Source organism: Protopterus annectens, chromosome 1.part1 (assembly GCF_019279795.1).
Source record: "Protopterus annectens isolate FY-2018-M chromosome 1.part1, PAN1.0, whole genome shotgun sequence".
Lineage (NCBI taxonomy): Eukaryota > Metazoa > Chordata > Ceratodontiformes > Protopteridae > Protopterus > Protopterus annectens.
This window is the reverse complement of record NC_056726.1, coordinates 670,022,328-670,041,321: the sequence shown is the minus strand read 5'-3', so window position 1 is coordinate 670,041,321 and position 18,994 is coordinate 670,022,328. Positions and strand designations below refer to the sequence as shown.

At 40.0% G+C, this 18,994-nt stretch overlaps 1 protein-coding gene across 1 annotated transcript in view; it reads left to right on the top strand.

Moving 5' to 3' along the window:
* IL11RA (interleukin 11 receptor subunit alpha) overlaps positions 1-18,483 on the top strand; it is a gene marked incomplete in the record, with an annotated part of 3,068,236 nt that extends 3,049,753 nt beyond the window's left edge. The window contains 1 exon segment of the mRNA XM_044077548.1: positions 14,975-18,483. Within this exon segment, the coding sequence (XP_043933483.1) occupies positions 14,975-14,991 (17 nt within the window).
* Positions 18,484-18,994: the final 511 nt, after the last annotated feature.

Below are 18,994 nucleotides of genomic sequence, written 5' to 3'. Positions count from 1 at the left end.
TTGGTTTTGCGCCAGTGCTCCCAGGCTTTATCCCTGTTTTTAATTTCTGACTTAGTGGTTTTCTGTAGCCATGGGGAGGGTTGTGCGTTCGTTCTGGAAAGTCTTATGGGGGCATGGTAATTAAGGATGCTCAGGAAGGTAGTATTAAATTCAACTGCGTCATCAAGACTGAGGTACTTTAGGGGATGCCAATTACATTCTTTGAGGGATGAGATGAATGTGAGTGGGTTAAAGTTTAGTTTTTTACGTATTTGACGGTAGATGACCGGTTTAGCTTGGTATAGGTATTTTTTGAGTAGGAATGTTGGGGAGTGATCACTGATAAGCAGCCTGTTATATATGACTGGGGGCTCTTACTGACTAGTATCCAGTCCAGGGTAGTGTGCTTGCTGGAGTTTTTATTTATCCTGGTTGGCGACTGGACTAGTTGGGTGAAGCCATGAAGGTTTATATGATGGGTTGGATTGTTGCCAGAACAGGATTGCCAGTCAATATTGAAATCACCTAAAATGATAGTTTCTTGAGGCAGATGGTGGGTAGACCAGCTGAGGAGGTTTTCTAGTGGAGGGATGTTTTGGCCAGGTGGGAAGTAGCATCCAATTATGTTGATGGTTTTGTTTTGGTTTATTTTGAGGTTAGTATATATTATTTCTTCATTGCCTATTTGTGGAGCTGATGATTTTAAGGTTTGGATGTTTAGATGCTGTTTAAATATAGCTACACTGCCTCCTTTCTTGTTTAGCCGTTCTACTGTTAGTATGCCATAACCAGTAGGGAGTATTTGATCACAGGTAATGTGAGGTTTTAGCCAGGTTTATGTCAGGATGACTATATCTGGGGAGTACAAGTATATGGTGGCATGGAGTTCATGGACTTTGTTGGATATACTTCTAATATTTAGGCTTAGTAGAAGGACGTCACTTGGCTTTCTATTGGCTGTGATATGGGAGAAGTTGTGGTTTCTAGTCTGATTATGAGGATTGGTGATGGAGATGGTAAGGCCAGGGTTGGGGTGGATGTCTCCACTTAGGGCTAGTTTTGATATGCATGAGGTTATTAGTTTTCTCAGTTTTTGAATGTGTTTGTTTATTAGGGAAACTTTGTGATTGTGCTCTGTGGGTAATAGGTATGGTGGGAGGGCTACTATGTTAAGTTGTAGGGATGCTTTATGTTTGAGTAATATAGTTGGTAGAATATGCGGGGGGTGCATAGGGATGGTTCTTGAGTTGGTGGGAGGGGAGCTGAGTGAGGGTGAGACATGAGTGGTGGTGTGAGTAGTAGTACAGTGGTAGTGGTTGAGTGGGGGAATGATGGAGCTTTGGTAGGATGTAAGATATGCAAAGAGAGTGCATGCAGTGAGCATAGGTAAGGTATGCTTGTACATATTAGTTGAGGAGGTGTGATAGCAGTGGGAAAATGGAGGAGGTAGTGTTGGGTTAGCACTGTGATTGGCTATTGGAAAGATGGGAGGGGTTTGTGAGTGTAATAAAGGTAGGACCACAGGGGGTGGGAGGGAGTAGGGGGCAGGGTGGGGAATGAAGTGGGTAGAGACCCTGTTAGTTGCTCTTAGGAGGGGGCTGGAAACAATCAGGTAACAGAGTAAACTGATAAATGAACATATGATAGTGACAAAGGGTGGTTGTAGTTTTAAAAATGGTGCCTGTCACAGGTAATATTTATTAACGTTGGGATTGGCTTAAGGTAATAAACAGGGAAGGGGGAGGGGGAGAACAAGGGTGTGAGCAGGCAGTTCTTTTGTACTGCTGCTAATGAGCCAAAGCAAAGATAAGTTTGTGTTTAAAAAACAATCAGAATTGACCAAGGACTGCTCTGAAACTGTAAGTCATTTCTTAACCATTTCTCAGGTGGAAAAACAGGATAACCTTGTATCAGTAGGCAACTGTGGTCTCAGTTTAAATTAACAAACACACAGTATTGATCAGTTATGGATACTATTTGCTAACAGAAGGAAATAAGAGAGAAAGTGGAAGATGAGTGTGTGTGTGTGTGTGTGTGTGTGTGGGGGGCTGCTTACATGCCAAAGCACAGTGCTCTCCAGGGGAAAATGAATATTGGCTCAAACAGGTAGACACATACGCAAACTTAACTTTAGCTGTTTGCAGACAGTTCAGACCCGGACTGCGCTTTTCTTATAAGAATGATAAAGGTGGTACCGCAGTTGAATACTTAAGAGTGGTGTTTGGTCTAGAAAAGAAGAGTACAGAGAGGAGTAAGTACTTTTGAGATGGTAAAGATATATTATAAAGATTACAAAAACAAAAACAATGAGCTGTTATAGAAGGAATTTATAGAACCTTCACCCATTCCTCCAGTTCTGGAGGATGTGTGTGTATGTGTATGCATGTGTGTGTGTGTGTGTGTGTGTGTGTGTGTGTGTGTCACTGCTTACAATATTCCTGATAAAAGGCAGATAGAATGTTTAATAATCCTCTGTCTTTTAAGGTTTTATACATTCTTCCAAAACCTGAATCAGTACCTATATCTTTAACTAATCCTACTGCTGCTAAACATTTAGTTAATGCAAATCCTACTCTTCCTGATATAGATAGGAAGATTATTGATAAGGATAAGATGATATGATCTGATGTTGTCAATCTTCACTTAATCCTTGACTGTGGGTTTGGTTACATATCTCGGAACAGTCTCGGCCGTTATTTCAGCTTGCAGCTTCCAAAACCTCTCAAGTGTGTGTGTGTGTGTGTGTGTGTCTGTGTGTGGTGTGTGTGTGTTCATAACTCTTGTGTGTACTGCTTGGCCCAGTGCATCTTCAGAAAGACTGCTCCATTTATCATGGGTTTAGCCAGTGGGCCCTTGTACAGAGAAGGAATAAGTTGATCCTCAAAGGCATGATAAATTCTAGCTTTGATGGGACTATATCTGTGACCTCTAAAACTGATACAAGTTTCCCTTCCTCCTGCTGTAGGCATGAGGGGTCAAAAAGAGAAGCTGCTTGGTTCCTTCACTTTCCTCAGAACTTCCGGTTAAAAAAGCAAAGTCTTCCGTGTTTCCCACAGCTTCCATGGAACTGTCGGGAAAGAAGCTATCTTCACTGGTGCCATCGGTGTCAGTTTCTGCAGTGACAGTTATGGCACCTGGCTCTTCCTCAGCTCAGACTACTCCATTCTCCTCTGTTCTACCATTCTTGGAACCGAAGGAGTTTTCTTTCAAAGACTTACCACAGACTAGAAACTCCTCAAGGATTGATCCCTTTGTGAACCGAACACCAAGCCCTTTTTTATGTAGACCTCAATCCCCGTCGGTCTGCTCCACCAAGACCCTCACAGAATCCGATGCTGGTGGACCAGCTCCTAGTGTTGAGGGGATTAGCCACTTCCTCATTTTTTAGCACTTCTGGCTCTGGAGCTTTAGATGTTTCTCAACCATCTCTTGTTCCTTCTCTGATTCCATCTGAGCCTTCTGAGTTTCCAGTTCTGATATTCCCAGTGTTGACTGTATCTGTGCTGGTGAGACCTCTGTTTCCAACACTTGTACTACCCTGAGATCTTCAGTTCTGTTGGATCTGGAGACCTCCTGGGGTTGGACCTTCATTGTCAGTTCTGGGGAGCATGATTCGATGCTGATTTTATCAGAGCTGTCCATGCTTCTTGGGGCTTTGGCACAAGTGAGTGCTTCCTCTTGCATCAGAACAACCACCTTGGCTTCTCACCCAGACCTGCCGCTATCCCCTGACTTGGGACAGTGGGCACAGAAACCTCAGCATCCAGCTGTGCTGGAAGGTTCCCATAGGTCACCCACCAGAAGATGCATCTTTGGTGACATTCTAGAGATCCTTAAACAGAAGGTATGGCTGGGCTTCCCAACAACCTTCCTCAGAGGAGTCAGTATACCTAGAGGCTTTCCGTGCCTGACCGTCTACTGTCTGGATTTCTGTATCCACTGATGATCTGGTTAAACTGATTGCTCAGTGGGCCTGGAAGATTCCTGACTCCATTGAGCCAATTCCTAAGAGACTGGACTGTATATTATCAGCTCCCACGGATCAGCAGCATTGGACTAAAGGGGTGCTAGTGGATGCCATGGTAGTTGTGGCAGCCACCAAAAAGGAACTTGTTAATGAAAGTACTACTATCCATCCTCCTAATTAGGATGATGGATAGATTTGGGAAGCATGTATATGCTTCATCAACCTTCTCACTTAGGTCCTTGAATTTCATGGCACATTTCACCAGGCTTTAAAGAGATCTGATAAAGGAGCTATCAGATACTTTGACAGTAACTGTAGCTGAGGGGGTTCAAGCTAAAGTATCTTCCCAGCTGGTGACCCTCAATTCAATATGTAATTCGTCCATGAGGCTCATCACACATGCAGCGGAAGGGACGACCAGGGCAGTGGGTTCCGGAGTAACTATGAGACGACATGCCTGGATGTGCATGTGTGACCTTGTGGAGCCATTTAAGTCTTCTTTTGTCAATGATCCTTTTGATGGAACATCCCTTTTTGGACCCAAAGTTAGACACCCTTTCTAGATGTAAGAAAGATGGAAGGATACTTTCTGCTATGGGCATACACTTTCCACTACCCAACAGCCCTACTTAAGGAACCAGAGGAGTGGAAGGCTATGGTTCAAAAAGTCCCCAAGGGCTTTTCCAGGACTCAAATGGCAACAACTCCTCCTGGGTCGGGGGGGGGGGTTAATGGAAGCTGCTGCTCTAGAGGCGGAGGTAGCCCACAGAATCAGGGTTCCAGGAATTCTTTCCGTGGAAATTTCTATCGGCACTCCTGAACAGAGACCTGATTGCTGCCCTCTGGAAGCTGTCGGGGGTCAACTTTCCCTGCACCTACCTACCTACCTGCCTGGCTAACCATAACAACGCACAATTGGCTGAGCAAGATCATAACCAGAGGTTTTCATATTCCCTTCTACAACCAACCCAAGAGAATCCTGTATGTTCCACCCAGTCACAGGGATGCGGCAGTACTAGAAATTCAAAAACTGCTCGAAAAAAGAGCCAGTCAATCAATCTCACCAAACTAGATAAGATTCTTTTTAGTGCCAAAGAAAATGGGAGACTGGAGACCAGTTTTGGATCTCAGTGCCTTGAACAAGTCAGTTCAAAATACCACATTTCAGATGGTCACGGTTCAGTCTGTTCTCCTGTTCTTAGGGAAAGACGATTGGATGTGCTGAATAGATCTAAAGGATGCGTATTGTCACATAAAAATAGACAAATGCTCCAGAAGATTTCTGTGCTTCTGGCTCAGAGCCAGTCATTACCAGTTCAGAGCCATGCCCTTTGGCATCACCACAGCCCCCAGGGTGTTCACCAAGTGCATGGCAGTGGTTGCAGACCACTTCTGACTGCAAGGATTCAGGGTGTTTCCATATTTAGATGACTGGCTCATTACCGCAACCTCCAGGGATCTACTGCTGCAAGCAAGGAATTATGTCCTTCAAACTTGTTCCTCACTAGGGATCACTGTAAACTACAAAAACATCCCATGTAGAGCCAACATAACATTTAGAGTTCATAGGAGCAGTGTTGGACACAAGCACCTGTATCGTGTCTTTTCCTCAAGAAACACTTCAAAGAATAAAATCACAAGTCAGCCAGATTATTCACAACAGAACAGTGACTGCAAGATTAGTACTTCTTCAGGTTCTAGAATCTAGGGTGGCCTCTATCACCTTAGTTCCCCTTGCCAAGTTTCACATGTGAATTCTTCAGTGGCTGTTGGCATCACAGTGGTCATTAATGACACAGCCAATGTCGCATCAAATTCGGAACACCAATTTATGTAAAAAGGACCTGAGTTGATGGCTCCATTCCAGCAACATTCTACAGGGCCGTCCCTTTGTCCTTCCACAACCCTAAGCCATAGTGACCACAGACACATCCCGGATTGGGGGGGGGGGGGCATTATCTGGGAAAGACCGTCCAAGGCACTTGGTTCCAGTTGGAGGCCAGTACGCACATCAGTGTTCTAGAGATGAGGGCAGTGCTGCTAGGGTTGCAAGCATTCCAAGAAACCCTCCCCTCTGGAACGATTGCGCTGCAAACAGACAACATGTCAGTGGTTTGGTACATCAGCAAATGGGGGAACCAGATCTTACCCTCTTTGTTGAGAAAATCTCAGACTTTGGCAATAGGCAATTTCAACCAACTGCTTTCTAGTTGCACCGCATATTCCGGGGAGCTTCAACGTGATTGCGGACATCTTGAGCAAGAGCATCCTAATGCCTCACGAGTGGTCTCAAAATCCTTCGGTGGCGGAAAGGATATTCTGTTAATGGGGCCGGCCTTGTTGCCATCTGTTTGCATCTCCTCTGAACAACAAATGTAGCAGCTACTTCACCCTGATCTCCCTCTGGGGGAGGCACTGTGAGATGCTCTTCTCCATGATTGGCCCCCTGGTTTTTTGTATGTCTCCCCTGATTCCACTTGTAACCTAGTTTCTGAAGAAAGCCAGCAGTTCAAAGAACAAGATCATTCTCATTGCTCCTTTTTGCCCTCAACAGATACGGTTTCCCTTTCTGTGGCCTCACCTAATTCAAGAACTGTGGGCTCTGGACCAAGCTCCAGACCTATTGTCGCATTCAGACAGACTCATTCACCCGAATCTCCAGAATCTCAAGCTCACTGCTTGGCTTCTCTGGTTCCAATGATTGCCAGGCATACTAGCCTTACTGCCTCAGTTCAACAAATTATTCTACCCTCTCATAAACCTTCGACTAGCTGATTATACAACAGCAAGTGGGAAAAATGTTCAAAATGGGTTAAAGACAGCAAATTTGACCCATATTCACCACCCGTTCATAAGGTCTTAGACTTTTTAGCATTGCTTTTTGAGGTGGGAGCATCCTTTTCAACTATACAAGTTCATCTAGCTGCAATTTCTTATTTTCATAATGGTTTCAATGATACAGCGCTCATGTCACATAAACTTTGTAAAGCCTTTTTAAAAGGAACCTTATTGCTGAGATCTCCATACAAGGATCCGTGTATCCTTGGGACTTGAATTTGGTGTTACAGTCTTTAAGTCCCCATTTGAGCCATCTGTGAATTCTGATTTGAAGTATTTGTCATGGAAGACCTTATTTTTAGTTGCTATTACTTCTGCTAGAAGAATATCTGAGTTACAGGCCTTATCTTGCAAGCCTCCTTACCTACTCTTTCATAAAGACAGAGTTTTGCTACAAATGAATACTTCCTTTTTACCAAAAGTAGTATCCGACTCTAGTATCAATCAGACTATACAACTTCCAGTATTTTTCCCAGAATTTTCGAACACAGGCGAATATTGTCTGCATTTACTAGATGTTCACAAACTTATTACGTTTTTATCTCCATAGAACAAAGGAATTTAGAAAATCTGATCAGTTGTTTCACTCTCTTCTGCTCCTCTGGGCAAACCAGTTACTAAGGTTACTCTGGCTAACTGGCTTAAAGACTGCATAACCTTCATTTATAACAAAAATAAGGTACAGCTCCCAGTGCCTGTAAAAGCGCATTCTGTGAGAGCAGTAGCCACTTCTGCAGTCTTCCATGAGAGAGTCTCTTTAGATGATATATATGCAGCGGCTACCTGGGCATCCCCACATACCTTTATTACTCATTACAAGTTGGATCTGGTCTCTAGGGCTCAAGCATCCTTTAGCTCATTGGTGCTCAGGAACATTCTTCTGTGAGACCTCACAAGATTACACTAGCTGGGGACTCTGTCCTACAGTCAAGGATTAAGTGAAGATTGATAACATCAGATAAAAAAGTTGTCTTACCATAACGGTCCATCTGTGTTGTTGGTTTTCACTTATCTTTGACATTCCCACCCTCCTTCCCCCAACCTTTTGGGCCTCTTGGTGGAACGGATCTGTCCCATTACATGGATTACTCCTCTAGGATTACAGATATAGTCTCTATTCTTTTATTTCTTGTCTGTCACTGTTTTATGCAAATTTGATCTGAGGTAATCTTGAAGGAGCATTATGGGTAGAGCTAAGCTTGAGAGTTTTTGGAAGCCAAAAGCTGGAATAATGGCAGAGTTGGTTCCGAGATACAGGACTGAACCAACAGTCAAGGATAAGTGAAGCTCGACAATACAGATGGAACGTTATGGTAAGACCTAACTTCTTTTTTCTGTAACTTTGATTTTCAGAATTTTGAATTATCAGGCTCATGTGTTAGTTTGTTCTGACTAATTGTGAAAGTATGAGGGATTTTTTTGCAGTTTCTTCTTCAGAGGAAAAATGTCTGCTTTAAATGTAGTTTTCTCAGTTGTACAAATTACTACTAATTGTTTACAGTGTGTTTATGACTTAGTTAATACTTCTTCCAGGTCTGTGCCCACTGGTACTGTTTTGTGAATGTTTGTTTGCCTGGCTGCATTCTCAGAATCTTCCAAATGATTTAAAAATGAGATTTTAAATTCTCCTTTGGATAGAGATTTAGTTTTTGGGGCCTCTGCTGCAGAGGTGAGGAAAAGTGTGATGAAAGGGGTAAGATAATACAGGGAATCTCTTAAGATTTTTCAGCCTTCCTTTTCTAGATTTTGTAAGTGACTCTCTAACCCCGCACCCAGTTTTGGCAAAAAACAAAATAAACAGTTTGAACAAAATGCAGGTAAACAGATGTTTAATAAGAAATGGGAAGGGGGGGTCCAAAAAATTTCAGGAAACCCCCAAGCCAGAGACAGTCCAACAAATCAGAATGACTATCCGGGACCTTGTCTCCATCCTGGTAGCTCATTTTTCCTTCCAGAAAGTCTGGATCTCCATTTTTCTCTTGGGCAACAGATATTTTCAGACAAATTGGTTCTGAAGATCTTCAAGGTTACAGGTGGCAGTGGGTGGAAATTCCTCTTTTCCTGGGGTGACTCTCATCCACCAAACTAGTCTTTTTACTTTTGCTGTCCCAGGGAGTGATAGAACCAGTTCCTCCTTCCCAGGTGAGAAACGTTTTTTTTTTTTTTTATTCAGGGATATTTTTAGTACCTTAGAAAGGAAATGCGTGGAGACCAGTTCTAAGTCTTTATTTACTAAGCCTGTTAGTGATAGTGCCCGAGTTCAAAATGATGTCACTTTATAATCTGTTAGCTCATCTTCCTCTTTTAAGTTTCCCAGTAGCTACATATAAAAGATAATTATCACATTCTTATTCATCCAGACTTCAGGTGTTCTTTAAGGTTTTGTGCAACTCAGTCACATTATCATTGTTCACAAAGTGTCTAGCTCCAGTTGTAGCTCACTGCAGGCCACAGGGTATCCACATTTGTCCATATTTATGTAACTTGTTTATTTTTGTAGAGTCATTTTTTAAAGTGTCATGAATCTTTCACATGAGTGAGAGAGCTTTTACACAAGCAGAGGTTCCAAGAGAACACTCAAGTCTTTTTTTGCTTCTGCACACCCAGTTGTGTTCCTGGGGTGTCAGCTAGACACTTCAGTTCATTCAAAGGCCTTTTCTTACACAGGAAAAATAGATCTATATCTAGATCTATTTATACGATTTTCCACTCGGACTTCAGTCGTGTTGGGGGAATACCTTAGGTTTTGGGGTCTCATGGCATCTGTAATTCTCATGATACCCCCTGGCAAGACTCCACATCAGAAAGGTACAATGTTTGAAGTTTCTTTGGTCACGGCACCAACGTCCCTTGACTTTTCAAATCCTAGTGCTGGGATTTGTCAGAAGAGAATCACTTGGTGGAGACAGCAAAAATCCTTAAATCCGGGTCTTCCCTTCACCCTCCCTGTTCCAAAGCAGTAAGTCACCACAGATGCCTCAGACTTTGCTTGGAGAGTAGTTTCAGGAGGGATAAATGTGCAAGGTGTGTGGGACACCAAGGACAGATGCAAGTTCATAAATATAAAGGAGATGCTTGCCCTGATCAAGCCACTCAACTCAGTGAATCATTTATGGTCCCTGGGACCTCTTCAAGGTTTTACAGACAATACCACAGTCATGTGGTACATCAACAAGTAAGGGGGAACCAGGTCATATCCTCTTTAAGACTAGCCATCTTAGCTTGGGATATAACTTCACAACATAATCTCACTCTGCAGGCATCCTGCATTCCATTGGAGCAAAATTTTGTGGCAGACGAGCTGAGCAGGACAAGGGAAGACCCTCCTGAATGGAAACTAGATCGGGGGTCTTCCAGTATTTGATCCATCTGTGGAGTTTCTGAAATAGACCTATTTACCTCCTCTCAGAACAATCATCTGGCAAGATTTTGGTCCAAGCCTCCATACAAAAAGGCCTGGAAGACAGATGCCTTTTCTTTTCCTTGAACAGGAATATTCCTGCATGCTTTTCCACCCTTTCCACTAATATCCAGACTACATCTGAAGATTCAGAAGGAATCCCGCAAGATCAGTGTGGTAGCTCCCTTCTGGCCCAGGCAACAGTGGTTCTTCCTTCTTTTGGGAATGGCCAGGGGTAATTAACAAGCTTTCTCATAGAATGGATCTACTTACACAAGACTGAACATGTTTGATGCAACCCAACCCCACTCAACTTCATTTGACTGCTTGGATAATAGGGTCCTAATTCCATTTAGGCACTTGTTAACTTGGGACATGCAACAGGTACTTATGGAGGCAAGAAAGCCTGCTACTGTATTGGCAAATGGAAAAGATTTTCTAATTGGTATCTAAATGAACAGCATTAGATCAGGGATAGTTGTTCTTTGGTTTTACAATATTTGTGTGAGGTACTGCCCTATGGCCTTTTTTACTCCTCTAACAAGGTGCATTTATCATCCATTTCAGCATGCCTACCCATGACTCCTCCTTTTTCAGTGCATTATCATGTCAAGATGATTTTCGAAGGAGTACAAGAATACCTTCAGGAAAACCAGTGGCCCCTCCTTGGGCTCTTAATTTTGTGTTAGAGAAGCTAATACTTGCTTCATTTAGACCAGCTAACCTGGCTAACTTGAGGTTCTCCATGTCGAAAACAGTTTTATTGATTGCTCTGACATCTTCAAGAAGCATACCTGAGTTGCAAGCTCTTATGATTAGTCAACCCTATCTAATTTTCCATAGAGACAGGGTTTCTTTGAGAACTAATGTTTTTATGCCTAAAGCAGTATCCAAGTTCACATTACACCAAACTATCCATCTTTTATTATGAGAGAGAGAGGAAACTCCATACCTTGGATGTCCACAAATAACTTAAGTGCTGTCTTGACAAAACTAAATCTTTAAGATATTTGAGCTCTACTAAGGATTTCCTGAAGCTGTGTGAACTGAGCTGTCTAACTGTTCTGAAATGTTAAGTTCAGACACAAAGCTCCATTCCTCTTGAGAATTTAATTAGGTAGTTTCATATTTTAATGTGCTGTACTAAGTTGCAAGACTGCTCACTGCAGCTCTATTTTGCTTTGGTGCTTGGTGGGTGGGCAGTATTTTTTTTTCATAGGCTGTGGCTCCTTCAAGACCATGAATTAGATTAAGCGGGTTAATGTTGAATGAATGAATGAAATTGTAACATGTAGTAACACTGGTTGACTGGAGGCTACAGCTACATGCAATATATTTACATGGCAGTGCACCAGCTGCTCAAACATTGTTACTGTGTATGCTGAATGTCTCAAAGTGCAAGATCAAGCCATAGGGCTTCCAGTCCTGTCTAACCTTTTGGAGAACTGGGAGTTTTATTGAAGGGAAAAGAGGTGAATGAGCATAAACAGTTTTGTGCTCGAAATTTCATAAGCTGTTTATGCTTAGTGCCCAGTGATTTGAATTTGTTTTTATTGCAGTCAATCAGTTAATGCTCCACTTAGCTTCAGCTGTCCCTCAAGACATAGCTTTTTCTGAATCAGTTCAGGGAGTGCTGGCAGAAGGGAAGCTGAATGTTCTAGCTATGTGCTGTATATACTTGATCAGTAAGTTATGTTAGAGATGAGTGTGTCCTTATAAAAAGACTAATGAAATAGTTTTAAAAGCTTGTTGCCATTATTGCAATATTTAAAACGCTTTTTTTATGTTTTTCAATATGTATTAGGATCAGTCTTACCCCTTGAGTAGTACACACATTCTCATACAAATAATTTAGAAAAATATGCATTTCTTTGGAGCTGAATGTGTCATCCTAGGAATATATGGGTGACATATGACTATATAAAATGAAAACTAAGATTTCAGAAAAGTAGTTTTTGTTACAGCAGTGAATTCTAGCTGTAATGGTACCAGTACAGATGCATAGAACTGCAGAACATTGTGTTAGGCAAATTTGTAGCTAATCACTGCTTGTGTTCTATCTGAATGCATTATTGTATGGTAAAACCAGAAGTCCTAAGTAAGTGGACAGACAGTCTTAACATGGTGTCTGGTAACTCTTATGGCTTTACTCTGTATATCTAAGTGTTGAAGCCCACAATTTCCTAAGTAGATATGAAATGTCTATTAAATAATTTACATGAGCAGAAAGATGAAAATCAGTTTTGTCATCAGCAGGACTTGCATAATCGGTGGCCTCAGATGTATTACCATTTTATGAGGGAGTAGGCCGTAAAGTGAACAAAAAATGGTCTTTGCTGAGATTGGAATCTTTTCAAGCCCTAAAATTTCTAATGTACTAATGTTTGAAAAATGTTTCAGAATTAATTTTTATGGCGTGTGAGGCATATAAGGCTGTTGTCAGGGGTTGTTTGGAATATCTGGCTGGTGTATATATTTGGTCAGCCAAGCATATTCTGTAAGTAGAGTTTAAAGTTGTATGTAGCTGTTTCATTCAGACTTCAATAATCTTAATTCTGGGCAATGTTGTCATCTGTAGCTATGAGTAATGAAAGGAGAAAGTGCATGACGGGTGCACAAAGAAAGTTAATTTTAAGTATACACAGTAGCCAGGAGTGTTTGAGTAAAACTGTATACACAGGAACTGCATTACTTCAGTGTAGTTTGCTTGTTTGTCAAGTTTTTAGATGAGAAGGTCATCATTTCAAATGCTGTCCATGAGCTCAACTCATTGACTTGTGGCAAAACTTCTTAATTTTTTTGCAGGCCTGGTGCCCTCTCCTAAAAGTTCTAAGTATGAAATGTAGTGTACGTACTGGGGAGTTACTACTTTTAACGCTGTGAGTTTCTCTGTTACAAAAAAACTGAAAGAAAAACCCAGCCAAGCTAGATTTTCCACTGTTTGATCCCTTAAAAATTCTTGTAGTACAGGTAACATGAGATGTACATGAATGACCCCTTAAAGATATCAGGTGTTTCAGCTGTATGGCAGTTTTGAATGCCCACAGCTTACTTCCTTTTTGAATTATGGACAAATTCAGGCCAAAAAGCCAAACCCCACTATCTATGGACATGCATATTTTAGCCTTCTAATGACTTGGTTAGTACAGCATAAAGGACTGTTTGACTAACCTTTGGAAACACAGGGTTGTTGTACCCAGCTGATGTCCATAACCATTAGGGTGTCTGCAAAATATCCCAATTAACAGACTAAAACAGTGAGTAACAAGGTCACACAGAAAAAAACAATCAGTAAAAAACTAAAAGAAAAACTCCAAGCAAGCTAGATTTTCCACTGTGTAAGTCCTTAAAAACTGTTGTATTAGAGGTAAAATGGGATATATATATAATTAACCGATCCCCTTTGCATATATCCCATGTTGCCTCTAATACAAAGTTTTAAGGAATCACACACTGGAAAATCTAGCTTGGCTTGGTTTTTCTTTTAGGTTTTTACTGATTGTTTCTCTTTTTTCTTTTTTTTTTTTTCAATAATATTTTTATTGTTTTCTTTTTCCATTACAAAACATTCACAAGAGAAAACACAGGTGTTGCTCATACAGTATTCAAAGCAGTATTCTTAAAACATATTTAAACTATTTACATGAATGCTTCCATATTCTCTCTTAAAAGTAGATGATGAGGTTGTTTTCTCCAGGGTTCGTATCTTAAAATAGTATAGTTCCAAATAATGTTATGTTTTTTGTTGTGTACATTGTAGGCTTGTTTCAGATTCGATGTTTTATGCCAGTATAATATTGAACATTTGTTCCCATAATTTCAGGTTGGAAGGATTTTTGTTTTGTTTGTGTATTATGCATTTGTGGGCTAATATATGCTTTATTGCTAAGATCCTAAAATTTTCCCAAGAAGTTTTGGATGGGGTCAACCAGTTAGTAGTTATGTAGAGTTTCATTAGTAGAAAAATATTGATAAGCATGACTATTTGGTTTTTGGATAGGTTAGTTGGGGGGATATGTAATATTGTAAATTCCCAAGTAAGTGTTGATGACTGGTATCCCATCTTTTGTAGTTGTAGTTTCAGGGAGTTCCAAAGTTTAAATAATAAAATACATATCATTTTACTGATTGTTTTTCTGTGGACATCCGCGGTGGTGCAGCGGTAGCGTTGTTGCCTCACAGCAAGAGGTTCTCCCGTTCGATTCTCGGCTGGAGTGCCTTGTGTGTGGAGTCTGCATGTCCTTCCCGTGGTTGGGCGGGCATTCAAAAGACATGTGTAAATGGGCGTGCCTTCGTTGAAGGTTGAACGTCGAGCTGGCACCTCGGCATATGTGAAAAATCTACTGCCAGTCATTAGCGGGCCGAAGTTCCGCTGTGGCGATCCCTAACCGGGAAAAGCCAAAAGACAAACAACTGATTGTTTTTCTGTGTGACCTTGTTATGCATTGTTTTAGTCTGTTACAACGATATAGGTATCAAAGTAATTTATTGTTTTAGTCTGTTACAAGATATAGGTATCAAAGTAATTTAAGAAGTTATGAGTAAGGAGCATTTGTGATGTACATTTGTGTAGACTGTAGTAATTGTGTTGAGTTACATACCACAAACGCACAATAAACCTCTGCTTTAGTATTTATTTATAAAGTATGTTTTGGAAATGAGTGGCCAGTGAAAATGCCCTGCAATGAGATCCTTGTTTGCTGTCATGAAATAAAGACTACAAGTGAAAGATTGGTAGAATTGCCTTTTCTGAATTTTTAGATAACATTTTGTTTTCATTTTTTTAACAGTGGTAGAGCTCTACTAGCTGAACTGCTATGTTTTAATTCACCATTTTAAAGGGAAGCACCATCACTGCCAGAGAAAAATTAATTTAATATCCAGAGAGCCAAGTGTGCACCATTTACACCTCTACCTGCTTGGAAGTTTCATCAGCCATGGAGAGCTTCAAATCACCTCTGACCGAGTACCTTTTCCATTTAAGAGGAAGAGGGCAAGTCTGGAACTTCTGAGAGAAAATCACTGTAACTTGGAACAAAATGTGGAATTTTACTAAATGTGTGAACTATATTCAGGAGTAAATAATTCTGTCACACTTGAATAACTGTTGTCATCAAATCCTGTAATGGGGACAACACTGTGATTTGTTCCAAGTTTAACTTCAAAGTCTAGTGGTGATTGTTCATACATTAATGTAGACTATTACACCTTCTTTGTGTAATTTGGTTTTATTATGTCTCTAATTTTTAGGGAGGGAAGATTTTGTTTGTATATTGTTTGTTGTGTTTTTCTTCTCATCTGACTTGTGTTCGATGCTACAGGTTCAGTGTATCACTGATTGCATTTAGAAGTGGATATTTCATGTTTGTAAAATGTTGTCTCTTCAGTACAGTATTTTCTTTTTTTTTATTCTGCTTGTTGCTGTACAAAGCAAAGTATCCCTTTATCACAGGCATTAGGTGACTTTAGAGGTGTTAGCACTTTGTGCTGAATTTAAGGAAGTTTCATTATTGAAAGAGAGCCTCTGGTGGTCAGAATCCATTATTTGCATGCACGCACACATATATTGTACTGTGTTTAATAATGGCATATGAATTATAACAAACTGGAGTGCTTTGTTCCTATAAGAGTTAAGTATGTTTTGTTGTGTCAGTACCAGTAGACAGCCTGATGTAAAGATCCTTGACATTTATTTTTTGTTTTCATAAAGTTGAGAGTCCCAGTATTTTCAGTCCCGTTATAGTTTGTACTCTCTAGTGCATGCAGAAACTACAGTCTCAATAATTGGAGTTGTAGTAGATGAGCATAGGCAGAGTATGAGAAGGGCTAGTGAATGCAAACAGTGCCAGTTCTTCATGAGTGGGCCAGACAGGTAGTACCTCTCCTTTTATCACTTAACCTTCTTACACAGTGGCACCATCTAATTTATGGGTGTTTGCCTCAGAGGATTAAAAATATAGACTATAGATTTTACATTATAATTATTTTATTATATTGATAGTAATATTTACACTCCGTATGGTTAAGACTTTTACTGAATATTGTGTATTTTACAATGAATATGATTTACTTTCCATTTTTTAATGAAACTTAAGCTGTCAACCATTGTTGAATCAATCTATATTAATATAATTTGTCCCTTTCACTTCTAGATCTCTGTTGCTGTTTGACCATTGCAGCCTTATCATAATAGTATTGCCCATATACCTTGTGTGAACAGCATTATCCGTACCTTGTGTGACTGCTGAAATATGTTTGCTGTGTGAGTATCATTACAGCTGAGTGGGCAAGAATAGCAGAGACCTGTCAATAGTTAAATGAAGCCAGATCTTTAGATGGGGCATTCTTAGAACCATACCACAGAGCTATTTCTTTATTAAAAATGAATAACCATGAAATGTCTTACTGCCCTTTACAACTTGATGCATTTTCCTAATGGGAATACATCCCAGATTTTTAGTTGAATGGCCATATTGTTTAGTAAACTGCAGCAGTCTCTTCTTACAGATTAAAATTCAACTTTGGCTTCTGTTAGCAGTGAATGAGTTTAATAGACTCTGTTTAGACTGTGTCTTTGAATGTGCAAAGTGCAGTGTACCATAGTTTAATGGCAGCTGTCTGTAAAATGGCAGTCAAAACATTACCTTATGCTGTTAGTGAGGCAGCATACTTCCATGTGTAGAACACCAAGGTTTATGCAGAAAGCAGCACAATAGGAGTGATAGTTGTAAACTGAGGTTCATTTTTTTTTACAGCAGTGCTAATGTACATTCTAGTAGACCGATGAAGACCAAGTTATTCTCCTGAGAAGGAGTTTGAAGTGGCCACAAGAGTGAGGCTTGAGAAAATACCACAGACTAAAGTCCAGCATCAAAAATAACTTGGATTATCTCATTTACTTCTGCTGTACCTGTGTATGGCAGAACAGACAGGTCATTTTAATGCTGAGCTTTTGAGATGTACTAAGAGCCTTGTGTTTCCTAATATTTGCTTCATGGGAAGGTTACTCATAATCTGCACCTATGTATACAAGTACAAGTTACATAACATACACCAAATCCATGATATCCCTAGAAAGTTAAGGATGTCAAGAGTGTTAATGTGACAAACCTAAAAGTGTGTCTGCTGTGGGTCAGAATGTTGAGTGGTATGTCTGTGTTAAAAACAGACTAGTATTTTAAATGCAGACATCTAAAATATTACCATAGGTGGCAAAATATGTGGCAGTAAAAGTCCTGAGTCTGTGAAATGGCAACAAATGTGTAGTTGGCCTCATATGATTGACTATATAGCTGATTGACAAGTGTGTGAACCCGACAATTCTTGGGAAGAAAATATTCCCTTTCCTCAAGCATTGAGCGACCTGAGAGTTAGTCTGTATAATTTGGGGGGGGGGGTCACATGGACTTTTTTTTTTTTAAAATTTTGCAATTGCATTCATTGAGACATATTCTCCATGCATGCATGGTGCTTTGTCAGCTTCTGGGTTTTCAATCATTTGTGATCGATATTTAGGCAGTCGACTTTAGGTGTTTTTTCTAATGTGTAGTACACTTATACACACGCACACACATATATTCTAGGAGATATATTCAAAAATAAGTCCTTTTTAGACTCTTATTCAAACATATGGGCTGTTAATTAGACAAGTCCATGTTCTGCCTACTGAGTTTTTTCCAGTAACTGCTTAACAGCTGTTTAGCTGTGTAGAACATGCACAGGTATTTTTGGATCAGGACATATTTGCTCACCTCTGTAAAACTTTCTTGTACCGAAGTTGGAATAATACCAGTACTTTTTTGCACAAACAGTATATGCCCATAGCATTTTGGCTAAAAATGATGGATAAACTTGCATGAGAATTTTGCTTCTTTAAAATGTTACATTCCTACATCGCTGAGGAAAATTACTGAATGTATCTCTCGTTCTAAAGGTGGGAATTTTAAGAATTTCACATTTTTGGATGGCAGCAGTGTTATAGCTAACAGCACATTTCTCTTCAGCTGCAGTGTGGTACCAGGAACACATGACAAAGTGAGCATTATTTCTTATGATGATCTCCTTCATATCGGTAAACCTGCTGCTGACTACTGTGTATAGCATTTGAGACCATGTTCTTGGATTACTTTTTCTTGAAAATGCTGTATAATAACTAGTACAGCTGTACTTCAGCTTATTTTAAAACTCTCTGCTTATGGTAGTCATTTGTTTGTACAGCTTTGAAAATGTGCCTGAATGGTATAGTTTTAATGTTTTAAAAAGGAGATAACCTGTCCATAAAAACCTTGTTATTTTAAAATGCACAGACTGACTATAAAATCAAATGTACAAAAGGCAGTAGAAAGAATTTTCATATGTAACAGTCTCTTGCTGTGGTAAACAGATATGTAATAGCTGAATCCAATACATAGCATATCATATAATTTACAGCATACCTCTCAACTGTGCAGATTTTCACGGAATGTTCAGATTTTTGCTTCATATTTCTGGTCAGGTTTTCATAAAGTTGTGGTTTTCTTGCAAATTGTGGCAAGTCATTAAAGGCTGAAGTTAGAAAATAAGGACAGACGTTTGAGTTTCAGATTTCATACCCTTCAGAAAATTCACGCTAATGCAAAACTTGGTATTCTATCAGTTTTCTATGTTTGTAAGAGCAATATTTAAAAACTGTCCCTATTTTTGGGCCTTTTTCCCCACTTTTATTAATGGCTTTGTCCAGATTTCTTGCTGTAAGAGGTTGAGAGGTATGATTTACAGTTTGAAAATTATTTACTTCAATTACAGACCTAGGAACTGGGTCACTGTTGTCA